Below are 23,564 nucleotides of genomic sequence, written 5' to 3' on the forward strand. Positions count from 1 at the left end.
TCATCTCTTCCTGGGTGTGCTCTCATGTCATCATCATTACAGACAATTCAAACATTATCACAAAAACAGGGTTCAGAGGCACACAGGTAAAAAACTCAGAAATACACAGTAAAATTTTGAGGTACTCAGATAAAAAATTTTGAATACTAGATATTAATCCAACTAGTATACTTAAGGCTAACAAAATAAATGACAATGAGGCATTGTGGAAATAATGGGCTAGGCTAATGGGCAGAACTGACCCAAGGGAAGATGCAGGGCAAGCAGGTGAGACAGGGGGTCAGGGACTAAATTCATATAAACTAAACTTGAGTTGGACCAGGGGGAACCACACCACCCACTGCAACTGTGGAAAATTTAAGGGCCTCTAAAGACTTAAGATAGTGGCGTTTAAATACTTCTGGTGATTTCCAACCCGTATACCTCTTAAGTTCATCAAAATTCATATAATGAAAAAAGTTAGTAGAAGTGGCCACCGCACGAACATCATGGACCCTAGGTACTGATTCCGGATTTGCTTGCTTAATAAAATAAAGAATTTGTTGTCTGATGGCTTTGAGTGAGAGTTCAATAACTTTACTCCTTAGGCTCTTAGGTACTATTCTTTTGTGAGTTACACCTTGAAAGGACTTAAATGGGTCATATTCTTCACAGATCCAGACTAATACGCTGTCTATGATATTCACTGCATGTATGGGACATCCAATTTTCTTACTCAATTCTACTTGCTCTTGCTGATCAAATTCCTTCTTATTTTCTACAAATCTGAAAACTTCTTTCAAATCTTCATCCTCTCTGTTTCCTTATGAAGTTTTGCCTGGAAAGTTCTTCTGTATAATGCATGGTAAATACATTGCATATGGGTTCACTTGTTTTTGTTTCTAGGCTAATCATATTTATACTATCTCCTTGTGGGATGTATCTTGATAATGCGTCTGCTACTTTATTTGTTTTTCCTGGCACATAGTTCATTTCTGTGTCATAATCTTCTTGGGCTGCATAAACCATCGAGCTCTTCGTCCGGAAAAATTCGGATTTTTGAGCATTTCTACTGCAGCTGAATGATCGGTGAATACAGTTATTTTATAGCCAGATATTATGTACCTGAAGTGCTTTAAAGCGTCTATTATGACTAAAGACTCTAGGTCTGTTACTGAGTAATTTACTTCTGTTGGTTTTAGTTTTCTACTGTAATAAGCTATAGCATGATATTTGTTGTCTTTGCATTAAGCATGCTCTTATACCAGTACGGCTTGCGTCTGTCGCTAAGAAGAATTCTCTATTAAAATCTGGAAAACTAAGTACTGGTGGATGTGTCAACCTTTCTTTCAGTTCATCAAATGCCTTCTGTTGTTTGGTTGACCATCAGAACTGTATGTGTTCTTTTAATAACTCAGTCAGTGGAGCTGCTATGGTGGCAAAATCTTTTATAAACTTTCGGTAAAAACCTGCCAAACCCAAGAATGATTTTACGTCTTTCTTACATTTAGGTGTAGGATACTCCTTGATTGACTTAATCTTCAAGTCATTTACTTCAACGCCCTTTTCACTTAAAGCATGTCCCAAGTATTCTATTTTCCTTCTAAGGAAATTGCACTTTTTTAACTTTAGTTTTAGATTTGCTCTCCTCAATCTTTTTAGGACTTCTCTCACTAGTCTTATGTGTTCTTCAATTGTATCTGTTGCTATTACCAAATCGTCTATATAGCAATGTACATCCTTACCTAATAAATCACCTAAAATCTTATCCATTAATCTCACAAATGTTACTGGGCTTGACTTTAGACCAAAGGGCATTCTTACATACTGATATCTGCCATTACTAGTGGAAAAAGCTGTCAAAGGCTTGAATTTCTTCGTCTAAAGGAATTTGTAAAAATCCTTGTAACAAATCTATTGTGGTGAAATATTTCTTGGCTCCAATAGTTGTGATAAGATCTCTCATGGATGGCATTGGATATGGATCATTCTCAGTTATCTTATTTAATCTTCTAAAATCTACTACCACTCGGTATGTTTTATCTTACTTTGGAACAACAAAAGTGGAAAAGACCACGGAGATTTTGATGGTTCTATTACCCCTTGCTTCTTCATTTGTTGCACTTCTCTTTCAATAATCTCCTCCTGGGAATGTGCTACTCTATAAGCAGGTATGTAGATTGGCTTAGTATTCTGTGGAATATCTATTCTATGTGTTATTTCTCCTGTATTGCCAAGGGTGTCTCCCTCTATGGCGACTATATCACTATATTCACTCAGTAAATAATATTAGTGAGTTTCTCTCTAGCAGAGCCTTCTTCGATGTCTTTCAAATGAGTCCATATCTTCGCTTTTCTCAATTCTGTTTCATGAGTTGAATTTTTGTTCTCTTTGTTAATTGCTGCTACTGTTCCCTTTTCTACTACTTGAATAGGGAAATTATATACTGCTAAACCTGTCTCTGTACCTTGTGATAACCTAACTTTGCCTCTCTGTTATTTATAACTTGTAAAGCTATTTTACCTTGTCTGACTTCATGTAGGCTGGAAGAATAGTGTATTCCATTTACTTGTGCTCCTTCTGTAAGGGTTAGAACTTCTTTTCCTTCATATAATGGATTTATTGCGCATTCTATCCAGGTGCTTTCTCCTGGCTTAAGTCTTAATTCTCTGTTTAATTTCAGGTAAGTTTCCTGGTTAGAATCTAGGTTACTGCTGATTAGTTGTGCATTCGTGTTACAGACTTGATATGCCTGTAAAGCCACCTATAGAGTCGTCAGCGGAGTCTCCAGCGAACGTGTCATTCGCTAAGTCTCCACTGAGCAAGTTTTCTATGGTGGCGTTCCATTTTCTTCGCTTATACAATTAGTCACGCCTAACGTGCTAGGTCACGCGATTTCAATCAATTAAACTATGTATGTATTTTGTTCACCTGTTGTCAATTGTGTATCTTGCATTTCTTTCACAGGCATCAAGATTGTATCCAATTTCACTTCTGTCTATTTTTACATTGTAAAGTGTAATCAATCGCTGTTTTTATTGTTATTTATTATCGACCTCAGGTAACTGGGGCTCCCATTGTATTCCGCGGCTCAACGCCAGTCTGCCGCTATATAAACCGCCTGGATTGTGAATAAATTAGCAGTTCTCTTTTACCTGCTCATTTTTTTTTTGCACCTCTTACAGTGGTGACCCCCCGGAGTAGTCCTGGAGCCATTAGCGGACCCATACGGCGACTCAGTCTTGGCTCCAGATACTCACTCACACCCTTAGCGGACTAAAGACGGTGCTGTAACCAGCGTTTGGGCGTGCTGACTCTCGTCGGCAAAATCACCAGCGTCATTCGCTTCCAAGTGCGTTTTGATGCGAGTACCCCACTCCAGTAAGAGGGCAAGGAGCGAGCATGGACACGGACATCCCCTCCCTTGTACAGTTAACCGCGAACCTTGCGGACTCTTAAGTGTACCTTCCTCCCATCTCACCCGCGTCTGGCCCCCGCACCAAGGCTCTCACACTCCCCCACACCCATGCCCGCGCCCTGCACACTCCCTGGGCCGGCAGCGCAGTTACGGGCCGCCCTGTCCGTTAAGCTGCCGCCGTTCACACAGGGGAACCCAACGACGTGGCTGTACACGGTCGAGAGCCAGTTCAGGATAGCGGACCTTACCGACGAAGTGCTGCAGGCTGACACAGTCCTCAACGCCCTGCCGGAGGAATTATATAAAAAAACTCATCCAGCGAGTGTCCGCCGCAAGCCCCCTCACATACCACACCCTGAAGAAGGGCCTCCTCGAGACATGCTCCCTACCAATCGCCGAGCGGGCCGCCCACGCCATCGACCTTGTCGTCAACCCGCGGCATGATCTGAACGCCGTGGAAGCATGGGGCATGATCGAGGACCTGCTCTCACTCCCAGACTTCGACAGCAGCAAAAAGCAGCAGGAGTTAAGCCTGTCGCGGGAGATCTACCTTCGCCAGCTCCTCCCGGAGGTCCGCACCCAGATTCCTCACCCCTACACCATGCCCCTTGATGCCCTCATCCAAACGGCGCAGCACCTGATGGACTGCGTGAGGGCAACGAAGCGGTTAGCAGAGCCCACACTCCCAGTGAACGCCGTCCAGCAGGAAGAAGCCGCGGAGCAGGAAGTCAACGTCTTCACCAGGAGGCGACCACCGCCTCATAACAAATGGAGCTCCCCGGGCCTGTGCCACTACCACAAGTGGTTTGGCAAAGACGCCCGGAACTGCCTGCTGCCCTGTTATTATGTGGCGGAATTCTAACCCACAAACAAAACAACACTCAACCTGATCTTCGGTTGCTGGAGATGGGTAAAGGTCCACGGTCGCCAATCACAGCACACAAAAACCACAAAACAAAATTGCAAACAAACCCTCCACCAACAACGAACGAAAAAAAGAGACACATGCACCATCAATATCGGTACCGGTATCCAAAACAAAAAGCCAGACGAACTCCCCGGCTCACTTTCAAGGTTGGACCTCAACTGCCCAAGACTTCCCCAAAACCGAAAAACTCCCGACAGACCGACAGACAGACAGACAGCGCCGCTCCAACAACCGAACCACTCACAACGACAATTACACTTCTCTCTCTCTCTCTCTCTCTCACAAAACGTTGGGAAATGCTAAATAAAAACAAATTTCTTCATCCCTCTATACTGTTCATTATATAAAAACAGACCAGCAGGACAGACCGCCATGGCAGCCAAAAATCCCAGGGGCCCAGAATCACTAGGCTTCTACATCCACGATACCGTCTCCGGCAGGATGATGCTGGTCGACACGGGGGCCATGAGACCGATCTTCCCAGCATCCAAGGAGGACCTCAAGCAGGAACTGGATCCGGCTGCCCTCCTGATGGCCATCAACGGATCCCCCATCCTCTCCTAAGGCACCAGGCCCCTGTCGATCTCCATCCTTGGCCGGAGTTATTCCTGGGACTTCGTCATCGCGGACGTAAGGACCCCGCTCCTGGGTGCTGATTTCCTTGTGCACTTCGGGCTGGCAGTTGACGTCGGGCGGAAGCGCCTCCTCGACACCGACTCCTGCCGGTCCCTCCCGTTGGCAATGGGACCCAAGGCGCCCACCATCTGCTCCGTCGCCCCCCACCAATATGCACAGCTGCTATCGGAGTTTCCGGAGGTGTTCAGGCCCGAGCTCCGCCAAGTCCCCGGGGCCCCAGCCAAACATGGCATATACCATCACATAGTAACCAAGGGGCCCCCCCACACATGCGAAGTTCCGGAGGCTTCCCCACGGCGCCTGCAGGGGGCCAAAAATGCATTTGCAGAAATGGAGCGAATGGGAATCTGCAAAAAGGCCTCCAGCCCATGGGCCTCCCCCCTCCACATGGTGCAGAAACCGGACGGCTCCTGGAGACCCTGCGGCGACTACAGGCGTCTTAACATCGCAACGGAGCCCGACCACTAGCCCCTGCCAAACATGTAGGACCTCACGGCCTCCTTCCATGGGGCCAAAATATTCACTAAACTAGACCTTCTAAAATCATATTTTCAGGTACCTGTCGCACCAGAGGATATACCAAAGACCGCCATCATCACGCCTTTCGGGTCCTATGTGTTCGCCTTCTCCACCTTTGGCCTGAGGAACGCCGGGGCGACCTTCCAGCGGCTCATGGACAGCGTCCTTGGGGATCTGAAGTTCTGCGTCTGCTACGTAGATGATATCCTCATACTTTCCAGGTCCCCCAGCCAGCACCAGAAGCACATCCGGGCAGTCCTGCAGCGCCTGCAGGAGAACGGCCTCGTCGTGCGATTCGACAAATGCACCTTTGGCGTCCAGAAAGCCGACTTCTTAGGCCACAAGGTATCCCCGGCAGGTGTCCTCCCGCTCACATCCAAGATCGCAGCCGTCACTAGGTTCCCAACCCCCACCTCCATCAAGGCCGTCCAAGAATTCCTCGGGTTGGTGAACTACTACAGGCGGTTCATCCCCGGGATCGTGCACACCACGGCCCCCCTGACGGAAGTTCTCAAAGGCCAACCAAAGTCCCTGTCGTGGGGACCCACCCAGCAGCAGGCCTTCTCCCTGACGAAGGCCGCCCTCGCCGAGGCAACCGCCTTGGCACACCAGGATCCCAGCGCCCCCCTCCAGCTGACAACGGACGCCAGCAACGTCGCCTGTGGTGCTGTCCTGGAGCAGGTCATCAACGGCGTTCCCCAGCCCATCGCCTTCTTCAGCAAAAAGTTCAACCCCGCAGAGGCCCACTGCAGCACCTTCGACAGGGAACTCTGCGCAAATGTACCGCGCAGTCCGGCACTTCAAGTTCCTCCTGGAGGGGGACACCCTTCACAATCTTCACGGACCACCAGCCGTTGGTTCACGCCTTCACCAAGCAGGGGGACGCATGGTCTTCCAGGCAGCAGCGACACCTCTCAGCCATCGCCGAATTCACCTGCTCCGTCAGGTACCTCCCCGGCAAGAAAAATCCTGTGGCAGACACCCTCTCCAGAGTCGAGATGAACGCGGTGCAGCTCGGGGTAAACTATGAAGACCTCGCCAGGGAACAGGTTGCAGACCCAGAAACCCCAGCCTATCGCACCGCTGTCACGTCCCTCAAGTGGAAGGACGTGCCCCTCACCCCCGAGGGCCCAAGTCTCCTCTGCGACATCAGTACTGGCCAGCCCCGCCCCTTGGTTCCAGCCTCCCGCCGCCGCCAGGTATTCAACATCATTCACGACCTCTCACATCCTTCTGGCAGGACGACGACCAAGCTGCTGTCAAAGAAGTTCGTCTGGTACGGAATGCAGAAAGATGCCAACTCCTGGGCGAAACAGTGCCTGCAGTGCCAAACCAGCAAGGTGGGACGTCACACACAGTCCGGGGTAGGCGAGTTCCCGCAGCCAGAGTGGCGCTTCGGCCACATCCACATCAACGTCGTCGGACCCCTTCCCCCATCAGGCAGGTCCAGATATCTCCTGATGGTGGTAGATCGCTCAACGCGATGGCCTGAAGCCACACCGATGCAAGAAGCCACCGCCAGTGCTTGTGCCGAGGCCCTGCTTTCCAGCTGGGTCAGCCGTTTCGGCGTCCTGGACCACATCACAACCGACAGCCTTCCTGTCCGAGCTATGGTCCACCCTGGCTCGGCTGCTGGGAACAACGGACCACACCACCACGGCTTACAACCCGGCAGCCAATGGCCTGGTCGAGTGGTTTCACAGGTCCCTGAAGGCGTCTCTCATGGCCCGCTGCACCGCCGAGGATTGGAAATATCAGCTGCCGTGGGTCCTCCTCGGTTTGAGAACCGCTCCCAGGGCCGACGGCGCCCGTCTGCAGCTGAAAAAACCTGGCAGTCCTCGTGGTCCCGGGCAAACTTGTGACAGAAGATCGCCACAACCCGTCAGTGCAGAGGCTCCGCGATGTGGTCGGATAAGTTCGCCCCTGCAAGCGTTGCATACACACGACAGGTCGACCACTTTCATACCGCCCGGGCTGGCATCCACCACTCGTAATGTTTATCTTTCGTCAGGAATGACGCCATCCGCCCACCACTGACCAGGCCCTTTTGGGCCCCTTCCGCATGCTGGAGCGGAACAACAAGGCGTTCCTGCTTGCACTTCCCGGGAGGAACGATTGGGTTTCGGTAGACCGGGTAAAGCCCGCCCTCCTGGAGGACGATGCAGACGTCACCGCAGCGCACCCCCTACCCAGCCACCCTTTGCCTCAACCGGCCCCCTGCAAGCAGCGGGCACGCGGCCGCCCCAGAAAAAGGCTGCCCTCACCCGCAGTCAGACAGCCTCACGCACAGGGCGCCCCCCATTGCTCTCCCGCAGCTGTGGCACCCTCCAGCGCCCCAGCAGATACGCAGACTGATCAGACGTGTCCCACGTCTTGGGGGGAGAGTATTTGTAAAGCCACCTACAGAGTCGTCAGCGGAGTCTCCAGCAAACATGTCATTCACCAAGTCTCCGCTGAGCAATTTTTCTATGGTGGCGTCCCATTTTCTTCGCCTATACAATTAGTCACGCCTAACGTGCCAGGTCACGTGATTTCAGTCAATTAAACTATGTATGTATTTTGTTCACCTGTTGTCAATTGTGTATCTTGCATTTCTCCTTTCACAGGCATCAAGATTGTATCCAATTTCACTTCTGTCTATTTTTACATTGTAAAGTATAATCAATCGCTGTTTTTATTTTTATTTATTATCGACCTCAGGTCACTGGGGCTCCCATTGTATTCCGCGGCTCGACGCCAGTCTGCCGCAATATAAACCGCCTGGATCATGAATAAATTAGCAGTTCTCTTTTACCTGCTCGTTTTTTTTGCACCTCTTACATGCCTTGTCGGTTTTATCCTTTTTTAAGATACCTTTCAGTAAGGAGGTTTTCTGAGCTTGATTTCTTCTAATCATTTTACACAGTGGTATTCTACAATTCCTATGCTTCCTTCTAATCACTAATTGTTCCCTAGGTGCATCAATTGTGATTCCTTGTCTAACCATAGTTGGATAACCAATCAATAGGTGTGCAAATGCATAATGAATTTCCCTTGCTACTAGAACCTTTTCCTTAAGTGGGATTCTTCCTAATTTCAAAGGTAAATTAACTTGTCCTACTAGTTCTATTCTGTTTCCTTGAACATCTGTGATTTTACAGTCTTCTACTGGGTTTAAGCTTAAATGAGGAAAATATGCCTCATACACCTTTTCAGACATTATATTCTTGGGACTTCCTGTGTCAAGGAATACGGCTATAGGTTTTTCTAAACCAACATGGGCGGGAAATACAGGTCTATAACTATATTCATTTCTTACATTAACTTTGCTAATACACTTAGTTTGGCTTAAGGGTGATGCTCTAGTCTTTTCTTTTAAGTAGGAATGTCCATGATACCAGTGATACAAAAATTTACTGTCGAGTCGTCTGATAACTCTTGGTCCGGTTGGTATACTAGGCTTGCAGCTTGGTCGTTGTTCTGATCTCTGTTATAATTCTGATCTCTATTCCTTCTTATCTGTGGAGACTGACTACGATTTCTACCTCTACCTTATGACTGTGATCTATGTCTAGGTCTACTCTTACAATCTCTGGCATTATGTCCTGTTTTCTTATGGTAAGGACAATAAGCTGTTGCATAACATTCACTTGCGTAAAGCCCTCTCTTTTGGCAGTTGTAGCATGTAACTGTGGAAGGTCTTCCTTTATGTGTGTTACCTGGATTCCTATTCTGATTTCTAGCTGGTGTCCTAGATCTCCTATTCTGATGACTAGGATCCCCTCTCTCTTGTCCTACAGTAACTAAAGGTCTGTATAGATCATTCCCTTCAGGATTCCTACCTAAAATTTTCCTCACTTCACTTTCAATTTCAATGACATTGTCTTCTAAACCCCAAGTACCATTCATCTTTTCAATAGCCTTTGGGGGTAGGCTTCCCAACGGTAAAGCTAACCTAAACATATTATGGCAGTTTTCAATCGTTATTACCTTTTGACCTGCTAAAGTCGTTGACCATGGAGTGTCTGCAACCAAATGGCTCCATTCCTTGAAATGGCTATATAACTGAGGATTCATTCTGAGGTAGTTTCTTTTGTCTACTCTCCATCCTTGAACTGTCTTTGCGAGACTGATAACAGACTCTGTTTCACCTACTGTGGAATATATTCTCCTCAGGTATTGCTTTAGTTCTTCCCAATTCTTAACTCTTTTATAGGCACTAGCATGTATGTAACATCCTATATCTCCTGATGACAAATCTAGATAGGCTTTGGCTTCATTTAATTTGTCTGTGTCAGTTCCAGTTATGTTATTCAAATGGGTTTCTACTTGCTTGATCCATGTTTCTAGATTACAAGCATCGTTTTCTCCTTTTCTTCCCCAAAACTTAATAATATGGTCACTCGCATGTAATTTATGAGCAACCATGAAGGTTGTGTTTGGTGGAAGTGAAGGAGTAGGAGTAGCCATTGTCAATTGTTTTGTTTGGCTTCTCGTATGAACAAGAGTTCTTACTTTCTTATTACATGCAGATCTCTTTCTGTGCATTTACTCATTAATGGCAAGTAAATTCTTACACATCAAACACAACTGAACTGAGATTAAGTTATGGCAGTAATATCTCAAAAAAAAATTGAAGACAAACAGGTCTTAAAAAATCATAAAAAAATCATAAATACTTCCCTGAATTAAAACAAACTAAAAAATCACTTATATAAAAAAAATCTAAACATCTCCCTTAATTAAAATAAAATAAAACACAATACAGGTTAGTAAATAGAAATATTGGAAAAGTCTTAGTAAATGATTAGTGCTGATTAGTAAAAAAAAGAAAATTTGTTGCCAAAGAATTTAAGTATCTAATGATTCTCAAAGTACAAGTCTTTTGTGTTTTGAAAATGTCAAACGGTAGTATTCACATCATGTTAACTTTAGTAAAATGAATGAAATCTTATGTTTGTGTATTTATGTGAGGATATCCAAGGTCTTATCTTTGCCGTCTTCGAATCTGGGTGTCGTTCTTGGCTGCCATCCTGGGATGGAGACGTCAGGATAACTTGTAACTTCTTGCGTTGGTGTTGCTGGAGTCTCTCTTCTTTCCTCTCTCTTGCCAATTGCAAAGGGAATGAGCGCGTTTTCTTCTATGCCGGCTGCTGCGTGAAATTCCTCTCTCTCGCTGAGGGAAACTGCGTATCTTCTTGATTTCGGTCGTAAAATTTGTCTTCTGCTTCTATGTTGGATGCACTAATGTTCTTTCTTCTTCCCGAAATCGATGATCGTGGAGCTTTCGTTCGGATAAATTGTCTTTTAAATTTTAAACTGTCTTAATTTTCGGAGTGGAGATTCGCATGTGGAGTGACTGAATCTTCGGTGGAACACTTATTGGTTACACTTTGTAACTGTTTTTATAAGGGAAACAACTTCCACTTAATTTGATATGTTCGATCTTGTCTCATTCCAAACTTCACCAGACCAGCAGAGGTTGAACTTTGCTGGTAAACAACTTGAAGATGGTCTGTAGATTTTAAAGATAGCATGCACTAATTGTTTCTTCTTGTTATCGGCTGTGGAATTCGGAAAATCCCCTAAGCTGACACCAAAAATTCTGTAATGGGGAAGGCATGCACTTCTTATTAACTGTCTGTTGTACTGCTTGCTTTCACTTCCGTAGAAACAAGTTGTTCGATATTTAACTATGCTGGAACTTCACTTATCGTGCTCAGATGTCGGCTATCTTTCAGTATTTCATAAGTTCTTCTTTTATTAATTTTGGTTAAATGAAATTTATATTTCCCCTTAATTACATTTATTTAGTCTTTAAACTGTGTAACTTTTCCACCTTTCAGTGGGTAGCAATGACTGAGTCTTTATCTTAAAAGGCACATCATAAAATTCGTGGACTAAGAATTTCACTTGTACTATGGGCATTCAGAAATTTTATAAGTTCACAAGTCTGTTCGAGCTTTCACAGTCACCTCTCCACACATCTCGCACACTCCCTGCCCTGATGCCTATTTCTAACTGACTCTGCTTCCTTGGCTGCCTTTCTGCATGTGTGTGTATCCGGAGGCTTCTGGGAATTCCGAAGGCTCCAGGATCCTGGAGTCTTTAAGATTGAAGAAGACGTTACAATTATTATCCAATGGGCATTTCTCCAGGAGGTGGGAAAAAATGATTCAGAAGACAGATGCTGGATTTCTTCCCTCAAGGGAAGCGGTTTCAACAGTAATCTGTTTAAGAGCTGAAGACAGCTTCACAGGATCCTGGAGTCTTTTAAGAATTTAAGAAGATGTTTTAGTCTAATGGGTGTTTCTCCAGAAATGCTTTAGGAGCTGAAGACGGCTTCAAAGGATCCTGGAGTTGTGATTACATCTTCAAGAATATTTTAATAACTGTCCCAAAATTTTCAACATTAAATGACCCAATGGGATATAATAAAGGATTTTGGCTGAGCATCGTTATTTTTGTTTCAAAATGGACTCAACAGGTAATTTCAGAACAGCAGCAGGCACAATTGGTGATGGTCCGGAACCACCAATGGCAGCTCGGGAAAGAGACGGGCAAAGACAAGTGGAGAGGCAGATAACAGAAACTGGTGAACAGTGGGAGCATGGGTTGGCTGCTGGCAGAGCAAGGGAGGCACAAAGGCGGGCCACAGAAACTGATGAAAAGCGGGAACAAAGAATGGCTTGCCGACAGAGCAAGGAAGGCACAAAGACAGCTCACAGAAATTGATGAACAACGAGACCAGAGATTGTCTGTGGGCAGAGAGAGGTGCACAAAGGCGAGCTGCTGAAACTGAGGCAGATCGGAACCGATATGTATATAGATACTCACAAACACACACAGCACAGAATCACCTTGAAGATAAAATATGCACAACAATGCATCAACTACAGTACGTCAATCAAAATACCAAACCGTATCAGATATTGTACAGTAGTTTTGTATAAGCTTACCTTGAAGACATTAACTGAGGTTGTGATGACAGGGGGGGAGTTTTAGTCCGAGTCAGAATCGCCGAATTCCATTGGTATGTCATGGAGTAAAGAGCGATGTTTCAAACTCACAGGGTGTGGAGATGGTAGGCTGAGGAAACTGCAGTTCTTTTAACCACAAATCTTAGAATTTCAGAGTGTGTTCGTAAACAAAACCCAAAGGCACACACTATCTATTCTCCTCCTTTCTTTGTCATACCTACAGCGCTATCTGAGTCCCCCTAAAAAAATCATATAAAGTAAAATATGCTGTAATTGGTAAAATGTTAAATATTTAGCAATAAAAATTATGTGGAAGAATCAACATTCGGGACATTTGTCTCCCTGTCATTCATACATATTCATTACGGTGATGCAGGGAATACATACAGTATATAATATATACTAATATATATATATATATATAAAGTGAGTGTGGCCAATGCTTATATCACCCACTAATTATTCTCAAGAGCTTGGGCAAGTATCTTTATACCCTCGCTAGAAATCAGTACTGTATGGGACAGAGCTTGCAGGAGTGTATCTCAGAGGGATTAGCATGCGTACTGATAAGTTTTTTCTACAGTAGTGAAGTTTGATATGGGTGCTGCTCCAGACCCCGCTGAGGAAGCATGCTTCAGTTCCAGATTCCGGAAAAATCTAAAGACTGAAACACATCTGGCCCAAAGGGTTCCGGATGAGCAATTGTAAACCTGTACTCATATTCCTAACTGCCTTACTGACCCTCATCACATCCCCAAACCATATCAGTCTTGGAGAACTCAGTTTATTTCCTAGCATCTGAACATAACCTCACTCAGCGACTTCCTTCTAAGTCACACCTGTTCACCTCTGCTTCATCAGTAATAAAGACCTTTGACACTCATCATCAATCTTTGCTCTTTTCTAGTGTTATCATCTTATACATCAGTAATCTAATAACAGTCTAATTCTGTTGCTGATTTTTCTTTCTGCCCTCTCAGTACTGTACCTACTTGACAGTACAGTATGTCTTCGAAGTTGCAAAACAGTTCTACCTATTCCAATGCCTGTTCTTTCACTACAATCTGGTTCACTTCCCCTACCTCTTCTGTATTTGCTCTTCATAACACCTTCAGACATCAAAATCCCCTTCCTACATTTATTGTTTTGCAATCCAGACCGCCTCCTGTGAAACCCTGGGGTATTGAGTCGAACCCCATACTGTTATGCCGTTTAGTTTTTCTTTGTATTGCGTTGCACCACATATGAATGACCGTGTCTGTAGACTTTCATTTGATAGTAACGCAGGGGACTCGGTAAGTTAGGTTGAAATTGTCTATTAATATTTTCTAAATTTCAGGAGGGGGTAAGTATTCACCAGGCATGGTTTTTCATAAGTTTTATTTTACAAAACTATTTCACACGGCCAGCCACACTGGACTTAGAAATTTCTTGATGTTAAGAGAGGAGCGAGTGACACAATCCTACCCAATTTGGGTTTCAAGTAACTCTGGCTAAAAATTGATCAGAATGAACTCTGGACCTATGTTGAATAAAACTCCGCCTCCTTGAGGACGTCTACTTTACTCTTAATGGTTCAATCTTAACTCCCACTTTTGGCAAGGACAAATCAGGTCAATTTTGCTGACCTTTTCGCTTCATAACCTATCCTCTAACTCCTCCTTCCTTTCCCACATCTTGGAGGTTTGCTATGGTTAGTCTTCAATTTACTTGGTCCCATGACTCATCATTTTAAACTATCAACATCGTGTCTCTCTCTCTCTCTCTCTTTCATAATCCCGATCAGTGAATCTCATACTTATTCACTGCATAACATCACTCGGTCACCTACCTGCATTGACTACAATGCAAGTAGATAACCAACTCAACTTGACTATAGTCAATTACTTCAATGTCAATGATTTCTATTAACAAGCAATAACTGCAAGAAATATTATAATGCATCATAGTGCTAACACAAACAATATAAGCATGAATTTGAATATCAAATACTCAAACTAAATGCAGAAAATTATGGCAAAGTAAATATATCAAATGCCTATTACTGGTTATAAATCTCTGGTTATCAATCATAAATTGCAAAAAAATAAAAAAAAAAAAATCAATCAATCATCAAATGTTCAAGTGCAAGTCAATGGTAAACGCTATCACTCTCTAGGAAGGATTTTGTCCATCATGTCTTTGATTAAGGTAAGCTTATTCAATATCAATTTCTGACAATTATAAAAGAAATGAAAGCAAACAGTACCAAAAGAATGACATTTATGAATGACATAATAGGAGAAATCTCGGTCTTATATGTATGAAAGAAAGTATGAACCTCTTCTAGCTTTTGTGAAAGTCTCCAATTCCAGTTCTGAAAGTTGAAATTCGTTAATAACTGCAAACTGATGTACACTTTTACTGAAATTCAAACTGTATGTCGTGAAGACTGTAGGTTTGTAATACAAATTATGTAAAATAACCAATTCACAAGCAGATGAAAATGAGTGTACATTAATGAAAACTACTTCTGTTTTGTTTGACTTACAGTCAATCTTAGCATTCAATCTGTTTGCTGAGAACACAAAAATTTCATTATCAATGATTTGAGCCTTGAAAGTTTCTGTAAACGGTATATATTTACAATGGTTCTTACCATTCTTGTTGTTTACAAGATCATCTAGGCAATGAAGAGCACTCAATGGTTCATAGAAATTCACAATGTTACAAACATATACACCATCATTAAGCATGACACATTCCCTGAATTTATGTTCGGGAAGTTCAGTCACTAGGAAAGAATCATGCTGCAAGGCAAAGTGTCGAACTGTTCCTTCTAGTACAATGGACTTATTATCTACTACCATTGGGAATGGATAGACTGACATCAATGAGTTGACGTCTGGATTGTTGAAAGGGATCACTAGTATAATTTGATTGGCTATCACTTTCACTGTGATCAGGCCATAATAGTCCACTATATTTTCTACTAGTGGCTTCAAGTGATTGTTCACAACACATTTCTGAATAATGGCTTCAATTTCACTAGGGGTTATCAGAAAAGGCGACAGCAGGTTTTTACCTGCCATCATGATTGCATTGAGTAATTCCTTGTATTCCAGAAGGAAATTACTTGTTTCTATGAGCAGTTGCTCCATCATTTCTGTTTGATGGATTCTAGCAATTTCTGATGAAACATTATGGAGGGCACTATTCACAAATTCTTTCAGCACTGTGATCATTTTCTGATTTTGATTGACATTTCCTATTACTTTATTATAGACAGTACCCTGCTCAGAAGCCCAATTTTCAAGTTGTGCCACTCTTTCCTTTAGCCTTTCAACATTACCATCGGTCGCCATTCCAAAGAGATTGTGTAAAGCGACGCCTATAAAGGGTATGAGTGATCGCTTTACTACTTTCCTTGGCATAACACTATCGATGTCCCTCTGCAACTTGGAGAGCATGTCGTACAAATTTCTATCTTGGACACTTTGTAATCCTGCCTGTATCTGATTGCTCAGCTGGACTAACTGCTCTCTCTGATCGATAATGGAGTCCGTCTGGATCTTAACAATGGCTAGGTCCTGTATCATCTTAACCTTGCCATGCTCCTTGATGATGGCTCCCTTCCTTAGTTGTACGAGTGAGTTCACAATTTGACTCACTGCCAACCACCATACAATCCATTTGCTGAAATAATGTTATTAAGCAGTAAAAATCTTATTACATTTGTTTACCATTGCACTTGCCATTACCTTCTTCTCAAATTATACCTTGGGGTCATTGAAGATTCTATTTTATTATCTATCTTATCTTTATTGGACAAATCTTTCAACTGGGTAGACGACCAAGGTTCTGAATGAACTACTTTAATGTGGTTCCAATGTACAATGGATTCTTTCAAGGTAATTTCATGCATTAACTTGAATTTATTCAACTTCAAAACTTCTAAAACTCTATATGGACCTCGAAATTTTGGTGATACTTTAATATTAGGTCCTTCAAGAACATGATTGAGTACATAAACTTGTTGTCCTACCTTAACGAGGGTATGGTGGATCTGTTATTGTAATACTTACTAGATTTTTCTGTAACTCCTTTAATCTAGCCCTGGTGACTTTAACGGTCTCATACGTACGTCTTGTCTTCCAAGCAATATAGTCCTCGTAGTTGTACGTACGTCTGGGTGGTGCGGCATCATCCAAAAGTGAATTTGGCATTCTCTTTTGGTAGCCATACAATAGGAAATGAGGAGTTTCTCCTATTGATTCATTTACTGTGTTGTTTAGAGTAAATTGTATGTCTTCGAGAGTCAAGTCCCAGTCTTCAGTGCTAGGGGTTACCAATGTTTTCAGAACATCCTTTATCTTGCGATTTGTTCTTTCTACTGCTCCATTTGAGCTTGGCTTATATGCTGTTATTTGACATTTCTGTATTTCATAAAAGTCACACAAATTCGTTAGAATGTCACTAGTAAATTCAGCAGCATTGTCTGAGAGCAAAACTTGAGGACATGAATGTCTGGTTATAATTCTAGACTTAAAGGCTTCTGCCACCGTTGATGCTTCTCTGTTTCTAGTTGGAACAATTTCTACGTATCTGGTCAAATAGTCAATGAAAACTAAAATCTGTTTATTTCCTCTGATGGTGTTCGGGAATGGACCTAAGAAATCCATTGTGACTACTTGAAAAGGATTTAATTCTGAAGGATACATTTCCAGAGGAGCCTTAACGTTGACATTCCCCTTATGTATATTACATAGGGTACAATTCTGAACAAATCGAGTAGCATCTTCACTACATCGAGGCCAAAAATAGTTTCTAGTGATTGTTCTACATGTTTTCTTAATTCCAGGATGTCCTGATAACTTGTATGAATGGGTTAGTTCTAAAACGTCTTGTATTAGTGTATTAGGAATGTACAAACGTGAACAAGCATTTGGTTCGTCTGAAGTCTTGTACAATAACCCATCTATCAATTGAAACTCTGAATTTTCTCACCTTGCAAGAGGTTACCAATTACTTCCTTTATTCTAGAATCCTTTTGTTGTTCTTGACGAACTTTGTCTAAATCTAAGTCTGTGATTTGACAACTGAAGGCGAAATTATGAGTGGTAATTTGTTTCTCGTTCTCTTCTTGTGATCTAGATAAGGCGTCAGCTAATGTGTTATATCTACCAGGTATGTATCTAAATTCTGGGGCAAATTCTAATATGCTAACGAACCATCTATTGAACTTCATATTATTGGTAAAAGCCCTTTTCTTGAAAAGATCACAAATGGGTTTATGATCTGTAAGAACATTAATTTTATGTCCTAGCAAAATGTGTCTAAATTTCTGTAATCCCCAGACTAATGCCAAACATTCCCTTTCTGTTGTACTGTAATTTCTTTCAGCTGCATTCAAAACTCTACTGGCATAGTATACAGTCCTCATCCTTGTTTTATCCTTTTGCATCAAGACGGCACCTAGTCCTGTACTTGAAGCATCACAGGCTAAGTAGAATTCCTTCTCGAAGTCTGGATAAACTAGGATAGGATCTGTTATCAACATATCCTTTAGTGTTTTGAACGCTGCTTCCTGTTCATCTTTCCACTCATAGTTAGCATCTTTCCTAGTTAACTCAGTTAATGGTTTTGCTATGGTAGCAAATCCCTTTATGAAAGGTCGATAATATCCTACCATACCTAGGAATCTTCTTAGTGCCTTCAAATTTCTTGGGGCTGGATAGTCTACAATAGCCTTAATCTTTCCTTCTTGCATTTTCAAACCATGTTCACTGATAACATGTCCTAGATATTCTAGAGATTTCTTCAGAAACTGACATTTCTTAATTTTTACCTTTAAACCGGCCTTTCTGAGCCTATCTAATACTAATTCTATTGTCTTGAAATGACTCTCTACATCCTTACTAGCAATTATTACATCATCAAGATAAACCGATACGTCTTCAACATCTCCCAAGATTTGCAGCATTAAACGTACAAACGTTAAAGGAGCTGAAGTAAGACCAAACGGCATTACCTCAAATTGCAAATGTTCTTTGTGAGTACTGAATGCCGTGAGATGCTTGGATTCTTCATCGAGAGGAACTTGCCAATATCCACTCAGTAAATCGAGGCTAGAAAAAACTTGGCACCTCCTAATTGAGCTAGCATGTCACTAATGACTGGCATTGGCATTCGATCAGGGATGGTGTGGGAATTCAATTTACGGTAATCAATTACCATCCTCCATGTACCGTCTTTCTTTGGAACTAGCAGTAAAGGTGAATTATAAGGTGACTTAGAAGGTATTACAACTCCATCTTCCTTCATCTCTTCAACCATCTCGTCTACAATGGGTCTTTGACTTATTGGAAGTTTGTAGTTAGGTATATAAAAAGGTCTAGCACCATCTTCTATGACTATTTTGTGCTGCAGGACATCTGTCCTTCCTAACTTATCTCCTGTTACTGCTACAACACTCCTATATTTCTCTAATATCTGTAGTAACCTGTCCCTACAATGAGGAAAATCTGTATTATTTACTTCCCTTCTAATTTAACTCTTGTGTCAGCTACAGAGACAAATGCTTTTTCACTTAGGGTTAGTAAAGGGTTAGTAATCACAATTCCCTTACAGAATTCTATGCCGGCATGCAATTCTAGTCTCTTGTCAGAATAATTATACACATAAGTCGTACAATTTCCACCATTAAGTCTTACTAGGGAATTGTCCATTTTCACAAAGTCTGGTAAGTCTTCATTAACTAATAACACATCTGTATCACCTAGGTTTTTATCTGTTACAATTCTAAGACAAACCTTTGTCAGACCTTGTGGATGCAGTATAACGCTATTGTTTAATCTAAATCTTACAAGATTATCATCGGCAGTACTAACTAAGCAGATCTCTTCTGCATTCTGTGCATCGGCAGTGTAACAGACATCAGTATCATCTGAATTTTCATCTTGTGGTATCACAGAACCTAGCTCTGTCATTTTCAGGTTGCCTAACAGCAACACCTCATTGAGATACTTCTCTTCCGTATCTTCTCTTATTATTAAGTGACTACAATCTATTAGCGTGTCAGGATCGTCAGGTTGGGAAAAAGAACTAAGTTCTTCGGAGGTATCTACTTGTCGTGCACTTGAGTTATCAGGTTCATACCTGCTATCTGAGAATTCCTCCTGAGTGGCTTCTAGGCTTTTAAAAGTAGTTTGTCTATCTTCTTCTATTTCTTCTATCATTGAATTTCTACACACTGTCCTACCCGGGTTAGCATTAAATTCTATTTCTATCTGTTGGATGTCTACTTCTTCAGATGAGGCTGTCTCAGGTAAAGTGATCAAGTTTATCTGAAACTGTTCCTCTTCTTCAAGAGAGCAAACATTTCCTCTATCAATTTCCTTGATAGTGATTCTTCCATTGCTACAATCTAGTGCAATTCCACATCTTTTCATAGCCTGGAAGGAAAATAGAGCTTGAGCTGGAAAATATTTCTCTTCCAACACCACAAACTCTTCCCTGTATTTCTTATTTAGAATTTCTATCTCTAAATTGACATTGCCTATAGCCCTTATTTGCTTTCCAGCGATCCCCTTTATGGTCCTATAGGATTCTCTCATTTGGGAAAGCTCACAACCTATATGTTTTGTTAAAGTGCCTTTATCTATGATACTTACAGTACTGCCTGTATCCAACAATATGGAACTCAGTACACCTTCTAAGTGTACTTGTATGATAGGCAACTCTTCCTGACACGTATTAAAATTCTTTACAGAAAACACTATTTCATTACTTCGAGTAATGTCTGTTGGGGACACATCCTTATTCACTGTCACTATTTCTTTCTGTAAGGATGGACCTTTCTGCTGCACTCTCTGTGATTGTCACTGAGAATCCCCTTGATTTGGGTTACTGGGGGAGGTATTTTGGATATTAGGCTGAGTACTTTGGTTATTTTGAGACCCTGAGAATTTCCCTGTTTGTTGTACCAACAGTTTTGGATCAAATGTCCTGTCTTATTGCAATTCAGAACACCATTTGTTTCTTCTACAATTCTGTGTTGTATGGTTGTTATAACCACAATTTCCACAACTTTGTCTCTGCCTATTGAACTGTGGCCTATTATTCCCTGAATTTTGGCCTTGACTAGCTCCCTCTGTCCAGGAGTCCTGTTATTTCCACTGTTATTTCCATTAGTTCCAGTGGTATTCCCATTGTTACCTCTATTTGGCGGCCTACCTTGATTGTTTCTATTTGATTGATTAAATCTCCTATTGTTGTTCCCACCATTTCTATCAAACGAATTTCTATTTCCTGATACCTAGACCTAGCTTGCCCTGATTGGTTTCTATTGACTGATTGCTATTATTTCTTGGGTTTCCACTAGCTACGGTTCCCGTAAAATCTGCACTACTACTTGATGAATTCTGTTTTACTTTCCTTTCTATGTACATCAAAGTTTGTACAATTCCATCATTTGGCTTCCTATCACAGTACTTCTTTAAGGCTACTCTTTCTTCCTTACCCAAAGCATCGTAGATTGGTCCTAAGGACATATATCTAAGTACTGGATATACTAGCTAAATCTGTTTCATCATCATCAAATTCATCCTTCCTTCCAACAACAATTCCTACAGCTTTCATATCTGTCGTCACTCTATCTATAGCTTCTTCTACTCTAGTGGCTAAAACTAAGTGATTACCCTCATATTTCTGATGATGGAAAGTTCCTATGTTGTACCATGGATCTTTCTGTGCTTCTGGTTGCCAAAACTGTAAGCACTGTTTCTTGAATTCGTTAAACAGAGTAATATTCCTAAAAAGTACTGAATGAAGAACTGTATGTGCATCACCATGTTCCATACTAACATACAAGAGTGCTTCATCTATTTTCTTTCTCTCATCTGTGATACCAGCAGCTGAAATTCTGCTTTCTGTGTCTGCTATCCATCGATTTACACCATATTCTTCTAATCTACTTTTATCTACATTACTTGGGTCTACCGTTCCACAAAATCTAGTGGCTTGGGTTATTACGGCGGCTTGCGCCATGTTGGGATTTCTAGGTACAATGGAAGTTATTGGGTTAGTGGTTACAACTGAAGGGTTAGGCGCACTCGGTAAACTAAGTGGGGGACCTTGACTACGAGAACGTCTGGGTCTAGTATTACTAGGATCAATTGGTCTAGAAAGTCGTTCAGGTACAGGTCTTAGGTTATATGGAGTCTGGTCTTCGCTTCTTGTCTGTTGCAGTCGGGCGATAACTTCGTCCAAAGTGTTATTCATATTAATTCATAAAATATTCAATGATTCCAAGAATGAAAAATTAAAAAAAAAAAATTTGAGAATCAGGTACTTACTTCAATTGCATGTTTGCTGAGTTGACTGTATCCTCTATACAAAAAATTCAAATTTTTCCTAACTCATTCCTTCATAGGACTCTCTCAAATCTGAAAAAGTCTGATATTAGTATTTATGTATACAATTGTTTGGGTTCCACTGCAAAATGCTGCGCCAAGTGTTTAACAAAAAAATTTATTATGATAGAATAATTTAAACAGAATTGTCTCTATCACCAAGTGAACGAAAATTTCTATTTCGTAAAAAAATTACTAAATATGAGAAAAAAATTATTTCCTTCGTACAACAATAAGGAAATATTGTTCAGAATATTATTCAAAAGAAAAATAATTTACTTAAATTATTTGTTTAAAAAAATTATTTGCACACTGCAGGAAAAATAATTATATAAAATTTCACTCACACAAAAAAATTTAATTATTCACAGAGAAAAAAATTCTTTGATAATTCCCCGATACTAGGAATGAATGTTTACTATTCAATTAGCTTCGTGTCGCCTTGCACTTGAAGATCGCGCTGATTGCACTTGAGCGCAATTTGTCGTTAGCATCCAGCGATAATTCGGCACAGCTCGGCCGACTTCCAGTCCGTACTTGCTGAATTTGGCGAAGAAAAAATTTGGAATCCTTCCAAATTGTTGATTGAAGACGTCACTTCCTTTCTCCGGAGGCGGTTATCAACGCGTTGACTTCTAAACTTTATCGCCGTTCCGAATTCTTCACTCTCTTTCGTCGCCGTCTTCCGCTCTCATTCGTCGCCGTCGTCGTCACTGCTCTGCTACCGCTACTTTTCGCTAAGTCTCCCTTTTAGCGACCAAAAATTTTGGGAATTTCGTGTATTTAAGTCCGTACACGATAGAAAAGTTCACTGAACTGACGTAGATATTAGCGACTTTCATACGTCCGCCAACACAGTTTGTTTTCGTCTTCTCCACTGCTGCGATCAGCGTAGTATAGGGCCAGTTGCTGATTCTTTCTTTCGTAAATTTCGTTTTCTTATAAAAATCACCGCTGTTCTATGCCGTGATTATTACTATTGTTCTTATTATGTTCATATATAATTATTAAACTGAATTTCTGGTTGATCTTATGCGAATGTTCGGAAGTTTCAAACTAGGCAGAGATTTACCGCTGTCAATTTTTTTCATTCCGATCGACGCAAAAGATTCACTGCTTCTTGAATATTTCGTTCTGCTTCGTTTCCCTTCTGCTACAGTGTTGATGTTGTATTGGTGTTTCTAGTGCTGAAGACCGTCTTGAGATTATTTGCGCTGTTAAATTGAGAGTTAGTTTCAGCGCCGTCACTGCTCACTCTCTGTAAATTTCTCTAGGGCCGTGAACTTTAATGTTTTTCAAATGTGCGCTGGGCGAAATCCCACCGCTGCCACCATTATTTTTTGTTATGCCGTTTAGTTTTTCTTTGTATTGCGTTGCACCACATATGAATGACCGTGTCTGTAGACTTTCATTTGATAGTAACGCAGGGGACTCGGTAAGTTAGGTTGAAATTGTCTATTAATATTTTCTAAATTTCAGGAGGGGGTAAGTATTCACCGGGCACGGTTTTTCATAAGTTTTATTCTTAAACTAAACTATTTCACACGGCCAGCCACACTGGACTTAGAAATTTCTTGATGTTAAGAGAGGAGCGAGTGACACAATCCTACCCAATTTGGGTTTCAAGTAACTCTGGCTAAAAATTGATCAGAATGAACTCTGGACCTATGTTGAATAAAACTCCGCCTCCTTGAGGACGTCTACTTTACTCTTAATGGTTCAATCTTAACTCC

At 41.9% G+C, this 23,564-nt stretch overlaps 1 protein-coding gene across 1 annotated transcript; it reads right to left on the reverse strand.

Moving 5' to 3' along the window:
* Window positions 1-13,805: 13,805 nt before the first annotated feature.
* On the reverse strand, window positions 13,806-21,801 carry LOC136832060 (uncharacterized). The gene is made up of 2 exons (XM_067092607.1): window positions 21,775-21,801; window positions 13,806-16,114 (listed from the first exon to the last, which is right to left on the reverse strand). The coding sequence occupies exons 1-2, from the start codon at window positions 21,783-21,785 to the stop codon at window positions 14,734-14,736; spliced, it is 1,392 nt and encodes a 463-aa protein (XP_066948708.1). The 5' UTR covers window positions 21,786-21,801; the 3' UTR covers window positions 13,806-14,733.
* Window positions 21,802-23,564: the final 1,763 nt, after the last annotated feature.

Source organism: Macrobrachium rosenbergii, chromosome 49 (genome assembly GCF_040412425.1).
Source record: "Macrobrachium rosenbergii isolate ZJJX-2024 chromosome 49, ASM4041242v1, whole genome shotgun sequence".
NCBI classification, from domain to species: Eukaryota; Metazoa; Arthropoda; class Malacostraca; order Decapoda; family Palaemonidae; genus Macrobrachium; species Macrobrachium rosenbergii.